This window comes from Netta rufina, assembly GCF_964035555.1.
Source record: "Netta rufina genome assembly, chromosome: 1".
Lineage (NCBI taxonomy): Eukaryota > Metazoa > Chordata > Aves > Anseriformes > Anatidae > Netta > Netta rufina.
In genome coordinates, this window is record NC_140123.1 from 200,985,142 (window position 1) to 200,995,857 (window position 10,716).

Sequence of the window (10,716 nt, forward strand, 5' to 3'; positions counted from 1 at the left end):
CTCTCCAATAGAAGAGTAAGGCATACAAAGCTTCATTCCACTCTAGTAAAGCACTGCAGGAACAGCACAGACATGAGCATGGTAAGAAGAAGATATTAAAAGGCCAAGGACTTTTCTACACTGCCTTGTCTTGATGATAAATAAATGTGGTCTAGGATGTGAGATACTAAGCTACACTTAAGCAGTAATGAAATCAGGCAAAGACAATTGTTTTAAAAGTCAGTAATACATTGTTGGACTTCCTTCTGCTATATCTAAGCCTAGCTACGAAGCTGCTGCATTTGGTCTTTTTTTTCACAGGCAGCAAAGCAACTTAAAAGGAAAAGTTGTATTCTGTCTTCTGCAGCCAAATGATAGAGATGTATGTCAGGGAAAATTGAGAGCCCCTCAGGCGCCGATATGAATCCTCCTCTCTGGCAAGGGGGAAAAAGCTCGTCAAGAACAAAAGAAACCCCCCACACCCGACCTGAGAGGTGTGAGCATCCCTCAAAAGAATTAAAATTGACTGCCTTCTAACACCATAGCAACTCGCTGGGCTAGCAAGGTAGGATAGTATCTAAAAAAGTTGGTTGCCTCTTGTTTCTGTGTTGAAGCTCAGTCTGACGTGAGCAATGGGAAAAAAAGACTGCAAAAAAACAAACACATTTATACTATCACAATTCATGGTTCAGAGCTGGCCATGCTGGCACTGGAAGCAAAGCAGAGCATTATGCATTCCTCATTTAAGCCAAGCTCCTGTAAAGCCATTGGAAGTTTGGCTTGAACATGGACTGCAGGCTATCGTCTGCAATAAAATATCAGATAATGTTGCTTTATGTGTCCAAAGACGTTCTTCTCTTTCCAAGAACTGCTTCACTTGCTCATGTACATTTACATGTCCTGCAAAATTAACAACTAATTTTATTTCTTCCTCTTCCCCCTGGTTGCCTCCCACTCAGTACACATCTCCAGAAAGAGCTGGCAACCCTAAACCTGCCAGGGAAGGCACAGCCAGTGCTCATGTTGCAATCCTAAAATTGCCCTGCTTGAAGGAAGAAGTTGCATTACGCAAGTCAGTTTAGGACAAGGGGAACGATGTTTGCACTATTCCCCCTAGAGAGATCATCTAGATTTGTGGCTATCCCTTAATTAGGCATTTAGGTTTTGCAGTAAAAATCTTTGAAATAGGCTCCAATCAGGACACTGTCAAGAATCAGTTTTAAAGACTAAATTATCCAAGAGAACTATGGATTTTCACAACAAAACTCAAAGTAATAGTCACTATAATCTCCTGAACTTTATCCTTCTTTCTTTTTTTTTTTTTTTTGGACAGCAGAAGGTAAAAGTAGTTTGGATAAGGTAGCTGAAGTATGAAAAAAAGGTTTCTAAGCAAGATTTGGGAAGAAAAAATTTAAACTGAATTTTAAAAAATTTGGAAGTTCCTTTACTGGTTAATGAAATTATCAGCTTTTCTGCATGTTTATAAAGAAACTGCAGAAAAAATGACATTTTTTTACCCCAAAAAGATATGGTGAGGCAATCAAGTTTACTAAAAAGCATGGAGAAATCACATAAACATGCAGCCATCAACTTGGAATTGTTTTGTATGAATAACAGTTACCAAATAGGCTTTTCTTTAAGACATAGCCACTGGGCATGCAGCATGTTTGACAACGTTTCAGACTCCTAGTGCTTGTTCTACAATCCATCTGTGGTAAAATATTAAAAAAATAAATAAAAATAAAAGCATTTATTGATAAAGGGCATAGCCAGATGTCTCTCTCGCTAACAATGAACTGCAGACAAAAGCTGACAGATCCAGGCAACTGAATGAGCCAGAAAAAAAAAAAATAAATTAAAGAGAAGAACAGAATAGATTACTTGATTTTGTAGATTTTCAAATACAGTTATCCTCTGCCAGAAGTTAATAACTTTCAATTACCTGGGCCTGTTTCAGGCAAATGAAGTGCACTTATCGTACACCAGGCCACCCAGTGCCACTGGACCGAGTGCCAGCAAGGTCTCCAGTCAATGACACAACAAGTGGTGGGTCACGCAAGCTGCAGATTTTAGATTTTATTTTTTATTTTCCATTTTTTGCATCTCTGAGTGAATCAGTGGCGCAAAGCCATGGAGAAACAAGAAATGGGAAAAGCAAGTGTGTATCAAACAAGGCGACAGCGTCACGCCTCTGGATTAAGAGGATGAAGGATCTTCATTATTTTTCAGGGTTATGAAACAAAAGATAGCTCTTGTCAGCTGTGACTTGCGATCAGTCTGGAACTGCTTCAAAGGACATCGATGTGGTAACAGAGCATAATAAAAGCCTGATATAGCATAGTACAGAAAGGCTCATGGTTACTTCGGCAGGAACCGCTTCTCCTCCTACCAGGGAGGTAACCAACTACACACACAGGCTAGAGAGGTAGTTATAACCTATATATCCACCCCAGTGTTTCCAGACCATTACATTTGAATGGCAAGAAACTGAAAAAACTGTTGATTAGTGCTGCACTGAACTACTAACACTGCTGGGAGATGGTCAGAGTTAGGCCGTTCCACAAGAACTGTATTTGCTTTAGCATGACAGCTGAGAAAGAAAAAAATAAGTCATCTGATTTTTTTTATTTAATACATTTTCACAAAAGATCAGTCAGCGCATTTCTGAAACAACTGTGACTGTAAACTTTAAAACCCCAGAGTAAGATCCACAGAGCAATTCAAGAAATGAACAGGAACGTGAAACCAATAAAACTAAACGCTTAGGCCACTGTTCCTCTTCGGGCAAACTGAAGTGGCTCAACTTGTGCAGCACAACAAGGGAAGGAAGGACGTGAATTCCCTGCATACCTCTTCACAGATGGAGCATCCCAGGTGGCAGTGTGGAGAAGGATGAGCTGGGAACCGCTGGACAGGACGACTGCCTCCTCCCAGGGTGAGGAATCCTGCAGGGCTGGTGTGTGTCTCTCGATGGTCCTGAGTCACAATCCCTTCCCCTGGGGCGGCACAAGGTGGTGCCCCTTTAGCAAACAATGGGTGAGGTCACAACACGATGCTCAGGAGGCCAGGGTTCCTCCTGCTCATCTTGCACCAAGGCTTTTGAAGCATCACCTTTGAACTTGGCTGCAAGCACTGGCACCGCTTTACAGGCAAGGGGAGCCAAACGAGAGAAGCTGTCCCATAGCAGGGACTAGACCCGAGATACTCAGTCTTCACCTGCATTATACAACATGAGAAAATAGAGCCATTCTCTTCAATATAAGTTTTTTTTTTTTTTTTTTTTTTAATTTGTGTAATTCCAAAGGAAAAAAAAATCACCAAACAGGCGCTATTGGTACAGTAGGCAACTCCTTTGTGAATTGGCTCATTTAGGCATTCATTTAAATACAGTAATTAAGATTTAACACAAAACAGAAGCTGCTTTCAGATGTCATTTTGAAGGCCAGATGATCTTCTCTTTATTAATATTATAATTTTAAACTATTGTCAGCTGATTTTTCAAGGATCAAGCTGTGAGCAAAGAGAATACACTGCTGAAGTGTGTCCTATTTATGTAATACAATCTCAATGAAAATGAGGAATTGATTATAAATCTGTGATACAGAGGATGGATAAACTGCGCAACTAAATCTCAAGGTGCTTTATCTGGACGAGAAAAGAGAATTTATCGCTTCAGCATCTGCCATTCACCTATAATATTTAACGCCATATGGAAGAACACAACACCGTTTAAGGCAACATATTTCTGAAAACCTTTACGAGAAAGCCAGCAGCTTACTGCAAATGAAAAATGAAATCCTGGAGGGAACACAAGTGCTTCTATTCCTTTACATAGGAATGCAGAATGCAGGAATGCGGGGGAAAGCAATTAAAGTATGATGATTCTAAAGGGGAATAATTATTTCACAATTACTTGAGAACATTACATTTATTGCTCTAATTAGTTTTTATTTTCCAAATAGGCATTCTAGTTCTTGCATTTTTCTTGCACCTACGAAGGCTTTTTTCCTGTTTTCCCACCTCTTTGCTAAGGAAAGCTCAGGCTCACTCTATCTGTGCATTTTGTATATTGTGACTTTAGCCTCTGGTTAACCTTGCCCTGCCACCAGTTTGTTTTAATCAAGGGAAGCCATGTCAGAAGATGCAATATACTTTGCAATTATATGAACACCCGAGAAATAATCCACTACAGGAAACACAGTTTGTGGAAATGCAAAGAAAAAAAAATCACCTCCTTGCTTTACAAGGAAGGCTTTTTTTATGCTAAAGTTATAAGACAGTGACTTTTCTCTAGGGGGCTGCATCTTGCAAAATATCCTCCTTATATTCCAGGAGTTTTTAAAAACTACAAAAATGTTGTACACCTTTCCCCTATATTAGTTGGGTGAAATATTTTTATATTAATCTATGAATTAATTATGAAATTTGAATAGTCCAAATGCTCATAAGATATCAAACATCCTAAAATGCCAATGAAATATTTAGACTTGTCAAAGTTTTTAAAGCAATCATAACTGATGATTAATTTGGATGATGAATACGTGTGGGGGAGGCTTAAAAAACTTGTGAGATCACATCATAGGAAGTGGAAGATATATTTAAATATTAATGTGCTAAGTTATGGTGGGTTAAACACTCAGTGCGACTCTAGTCAGCTACCAGGAAAGATGATGGGGAGAAGGACCCCTGAAATCAGAATTGTTTAGTTGACAGCTGAAAATCTGTTTTCCCTTCTGAAGTCAACAGTCGAGAAATTTCCTCTTCGTTGGCTTTGCTTTTTCTCGATGGTAACCCCAGGAATCTCCGTGCATTAAGTTAACTAACAAGTCATAATACTTAACATAAAGCTACTGCTGAATCAAAGTTAGGATAAAACGCCAGAACAAGGGTGAGGCTCTGGGCTCAGAAAACAGCTGATAGCTAGATATCCATTTTCACTTAGCAAATCAGGGTTTGACATTCTACATACAAAGAAACGGATAGCTGATAAATTATTTTTGACAGTATGTTGAGCTTTCCCTGCGGTGAAGTTAAAAAAAAAAAAGAAAAAAAGTTAATTTTATTACCTCCACTTCATGCTGTAAAGGCTCTATTTTGCAGGGTTACTGGGGGAAAGAAAAGGTTTGTTTGTTTGTTTTAAGTGCAAGAATGACCCGTGAACGGTGACATCCCTTCTTTATTAAACAATGCATACAAAGAGCACTGCAGATTGATTTTTGCTGCCTTTTTAATCAGTATATTGCACATATATCTGATTTTGACTCATCTTGGAGAAAAGAGAGAGGAATTCAAAGACCAAGGACTTTTCATGCATAATTACCACGGAACCCAAGCAGTTGTATGCGGACTGCTTTAAGCCCTCTGACAAACGTACCACAGAACTTATTGACGTTATGCCCATATAGGAACTATTAAAGTAAAATTTGAGTTTGTCTTGGTAGTAAAAGACACTATTTCACATCAACATTAAAGATAATCCCAGGCACTGGAATGTGCATCACAAAACCGAAAACCTTTGGCGGTACTGCAGAAATCAATGCAGGGGGTTACTATGGTGAGTGTTTAATCCTCAAAGCAACCACTTTACAACCATCCCCTTGGCATGTACAGGTAACTCGGTAAAATTACTAAGCAAATTACAATGAGCTCACATTTTGTAACTGTCCTTAGGAATTGTTAACCCTCTCCTACCCTGCCCAAATACACACATATACTTCCATATTTTCTTCATATGTGGTTCTTGCACACAAATAACACACACAAGCTATGAATAACATTAAGCAATTTCTGATCTTTCAACCAGAGCACTAACCAAGTGATCTCTTTGCAAGCATTTGTGATGGATTGAGCATCCAGCTTGCCATCTGCCCTCGAGAGCAAAAGTTTACATTTCATTTCCTAGAGCGTCTATTTTCCCATGCCATTCCAGAAATAATTTTTATTGGTAAAATTGCCAGTCGGTTACTAATCAGTTATAGCAACATCAAGCATATAGTTTACTTACACTGAATAACCATGCACAAAGTACCTGATGGTCTGTTTTACTTATATTCATCTAGACAGTAGCAGCAAAGCAAGGCAGTCAGCAACATTTGAGAGCAATTAGCTGTCTACTGGAGCTGATAGTATTTTAACTTTGGCGATTATCTAGCTAGCTGTTAACTTTCAAAATAGGTAGGGAAATTGACATTTCTCATTACATGTTGCTTGTTGGAAGAATGGATGATATTGAAAATAACTCCCTTTACAAACAACTTTGGAATGTACAAACAATGGGAAGCGTAAGTGATACTGCATGGTACCAATTTCCTAAAACATCTGATACGCCACTGGCATTAAAAAAAAAATGAAATAAAATACCTAGTTCCGCAAATTTTCACTGTAAAGCAGAAGAGGAGATTTTTACATGCATCTTGCTAATTGCCTCACTCTAAAATAGGAAATTCCTTTCTGCTAAAGGCTGAACCACACTATACTGAGTGGCTAGACCAGATGGCGAGGTTAAAAGTTTTGTGCATCATCTTAACTTGGAGCATGCTCTCGGATGCACTCTCACACCGCAGAACGCTGCTAGTGTCTGGCTGCACGTCTGGGGTGGGCCAGCTAAAGGGTACGGTGTGGACATGCCCCTGACCCCTTATGCGTAATCAAACTGCATTCTCTTCAGCACTGATTAGTCCAGAGAGCTGGGGACCGGCAAATAAATGCACATTGCCACTTGGCTAGAGGGACGAAATCATGTTTTAAACAGTGAATTACACAGTTTTAGAAAGGCGGAGAGGAACGCTTCCACTGAGAGCATTTAGTTTTAAGATTTTTTAGGGATGGATGCGCTGCTGGTTAATAGCAATTTAGCCTTGATATTAATTTGTATGCGTGACACATGATCCCTTGAAATCATACATCTTCACAATTACTTAGATCAGCAGCAAAGCAAAGCTTTGTTAATGCAAGGAAACAGCATTTCCAGAACATCACAACACGACCACTGAAGATGCAGGAGGTGAAGTTTTTTTTCCCTTCAAGAAATGACAAAGTCCCCCCCCCCAAAAAAAAAAAAAAAAAAAAAAACACATAAGAGAAACCAGCATCAAATCCTACAAGGCTATGCATGCGGAAGCAATACCCTCCTAGTTTCATTATTCCACTCCGGTATTTAGAGATCCGCTTCAAAGTTGACATATATCTAGAGAAATTTTTGTTTCTTTGGACACACATTAAGACCTGTGCCTGATGAACACTGACTGCATTTCAAGCTGTGTTAAAATGTATTATGGATGCCTCGCAGAGAAGAGGAGCGCAGAGACAGCGTGCAGGAGCAAGAGTTTGACATGGTACTCCCCCCTCGAGGGGCAAGTTGGAGATAAAGTTATATAAGCCTAAGTGACAACAGGGCATCATCAGATGCAGTTAATAATGCCTCAGAGCTTGGAGATGTTTGTTAGTGGTATCTTTTCTGACTGCCTGGAAGGACAGCAGGTAGAAAAGTCTAATCAGAGCCGAGAAGATGAAGGCAAGGGAAAGCTTAGCTGTGGCAAGTCCCTCCAGAGGGTTGCAAACCCAGCGATCCTAATGTTCAGCTGCAACTTTGCACCCTAGCAGTCAAACCTGCGTTATTTTTAAGCAAAAAGGGGGAGATACAGCACCTTTTCCAACTAAACCTAACTGACCGGTGCCAATAAAAAATGCAGATCTTACGGGAGGGGGGAAACCAGCAGAGAACTCATTGAGATTTTGGGATCACTATACAGAGACAACAGGCAGCATTTACACAAACACTCCGCTGTCCTCCAAGGACTGCAAAAAACAAGGAAGACATCCACACTAAGTAGGTTCCCCCCCTGCCTCTTTTCCCTCTCTGCCACACTTCCCAAACCTCAGCTGCCCGAACAACCAGCCGCTGATGACTGCCTCTGCTCAGAGCACTGCTGGAGCTGAGGGAAGCATCCCACCTGAGCAGAAAGTTTGCTGCCAGCAAGGGAGGTAATAAAAAAGTCAGAATCGTCTCCGATCGGCGCACACAGGACACAAGCTGATGCGTGCAGCTCGCAGGTGAGGGGCTCTGCTGCACGCAGGGTTTTTATTTACACTCGCAACTCAGCCGGAATAGCTCCAGTGCCAGCGCCTCTCGCTTCATTCTCATGCAACCCAAACCACATTTGTCATCCCGAGGAAAGAAGAAAAAGCAACAAAATAAAAGGCAGCCTCGGCACTGTTAAAACGCAGCGCAGCAGCGCTCAGCCTTCGTATGTTTCGGCCGACGAGCCTTTCCCTAGCTTTTATTTTTCATACCAGGCTTAGGTTACCTGAAAACCCCTCTCAATTGGCAATGCCCAGGAGGGTGATAATAGAAACTTTCAGATGGAGATTAATGGAGCAGAGGCGGGCTAGGGGAATACTTTTTTAATATTTTTTTTTTTTTCGAAATTCCTGCGTTCGGCGCCTCCCGATAAATCTGATCAGCGGTCCAAGCGCACGTCAGGCAGCCGGCCTCATGTTAATTAACACTCTCCGCACCGGACGGGGGGGGGGAGAGAAAGAGGTTTAAAAAAAAAAAAAAAAAAAGAAAAAAGCGCCCTGATTTCTGCCTGCTCTGACTCCCAGCTGATGCTGCTCCATCTCAACGTGGTCAATAGGTTTTAATGCCGCCGGGCAGGGCGCAGGGGGTCGCCGATCTCCTCTCTCTCTCCCCCCCCTCCCCTCCGCTGCATCCAACACTTGGCCCCTCGGGCGCGACCTGCCCGCCCCTATCGCGACTCGTAACGCTGTCGGGATCCATGGGGAGTGGAAGGAGGGGGATCGCAAAAGAAACTGCGAGGGACTCGGGAGGGGATGCAGAGAGAGAGGACGGAGCATGGAAGGGGGGGGTCCCCGGCGGCGACGGCGGCAGCCCCCCGCCGCCACTTACATTCTGTCAGAGACCAGCAAGCGGCCGTCGACCATCATCTCCGGAAGGAAATCCAGCTTGAACGAAGAAGTCATGCTGGGCTCCGGGGCTCGCCGCGGCGGTCGTGGAGGGAAGGATGTGGCGGGGGCTCGCCGGATCCCACAAGTGCGCCGGGCGGCGGAGAGGCAGGCACAGGTGCGGAGGCCTCCCCGCGGCAGCCGCCAGCCCCGGCAGTTGTCACATTTCTCTCCCCCTCTCTCGGTGTTTTTTTTTTTTTTTTTTTTTTTTTTTTTTTTCCGCCAATCCCCTCCGAAATCGACTGCTGAGGCAAGTGTCGGTGGAGCGCCAGGTGCTGAGCGGGGAGGCGGAGCCACCTCCCCGCCGCAGCTCCCCGGTTAACCCCCGAGGCCCCGGGGAGAGGCCTAACGGAGCCCCACCGCCCTGCCCGGGGGTCCCCGGGGGTCCCCTGGGGCTCCCCCTGTGCCCACGGGCAAAGTTTGAGAGGGACGGCGGAGCAGGAGCTGGCCGGCGCCTCAGGGACACTGCCCTCTTATCCCCCCCACCCGGGTCTGAGCCTTGCCCTGGTGGAGTTGGAGGTGCACACTGAGGGAAAGCCCTCTTCTTGTTAAAGCCCTCTTCCTAAATTCCTAAATAAAACCCCCAGACCAACTCCGTGCGGTTGGTTTGTATGTACCCCCTTGTCACTGTGGGCAGGTTTGGCGGGTGGAAGGCGCAGCCGCCTCGCCAAGCTGAGGGCATGGGGAAGGTGTGAGGAGCTTTCTGTCCGAACCCCTACATTCAGACCTTGGCACCTATCAGACACCCAAACTGGCTGTACTGGCTCAAGAGAGATGGCGTAGTGACTATATCCCTGCCCGATCCAAAAAAAAAAAGGGATTTAAATAGGTATCGGTGGCAAACCCGCACATCTATAACCTGCCAAATGCCCGTTCCCAACCGTGCTGTGCTTGGGGCTGTCCGCAGTGAAGGCACAGAAGCGACAACACCAAGATGTACACAAAATTCCACACATACAAACAGCTGAGGCAGCCCCCCCACGCTACCGCCTCCTGAAAATCTGTATAAATTTTCCTCTGCATCTCCAAAACCTCCTTGCTTCAATAGAAAGCAGCTCCAGGCAAAAGAATATTAACATATTTGCAAAGATTACTGGATGATCTGAGCAGTCTAGACAGACAAAATGTTTATCTGCATTGTATTTGCTTCTCCTTCTGAATCTCTCTCCACATTTCATAATTCATTTGCTCCAGATAATCAATGCTCAAAAAAAGCAACAAACACTAATTAAACACTATGACACTTAAGCTTTTCAAACAGTGTTCTGAAAAAAAAGAAAATAAGGCGACCAAGACATACATATGCTATAAATCACAAGTTTTAAATTTTGACCAACATCGATTTGATAATAAAAATACAGTCTAGGCGAGTTTTCAGAGTCCGGTTTACTGCTCTGTTCAAGATACTTTTCCATTTTAAACAGTTAAAAGGAAGAAAAACCCCTCAGGCTGCTAAAATTTTTGCCTACTTTGCAAGTCTAAAGAAAGAAAAGGTTCACTTGGCCCTCAGTGTAATCCCCATAAGACAGCTGCAGTCCTGCACAGATATCTATAGTGTTATTAATCTGCTCCGTTCTATATGTTCACATACTGTCCTCATCACCATGGCACCTAAACATCTCTGTAGGAACGTACAAAGCAAAGCTATGGCTCCCCTTTACTAAACTGATCGCGATTCTTCCCTGCCAGCCATCCGCCGCAGCGTAGGCCTACACAGAGGATAAAAAAAAAAAAAAAAAAAAAAAAAGTGCAAATTGGAAATAAAAGGAGAGA

At 43.1% G+C, this 10,716-nt stretch overlaps 1 protein-coding gene across 2 annotated transcripts in view; it reads right to left on the reverse strand.

The window, feature by feature from the left end:
• CELF2 (CUGBP Elav-like family member 2) overlaps window positions 1–9,141 on the reverse strand; it is a 243,811-nt gene extending 234,670 nt beyond the window's left edge. For both annotated transcript variants that reach the window (XM_084304250.1, XM_084304249.1), the window contains exon 1: window positions 8,888–9,141. In XM_084304250.1, the coding sequence (XP_084160376.1) occupies window positions 8,888–8,961 (74 nt within the window). In that variant the 5' untranslated portion in view covers window positions 8,962–9,141. The remainder of the gene's footprint in view (window positions 1–8,887) is intronic.
• Window positions 9,142–10,716: the final 1,575 nt, after the last annotated feature.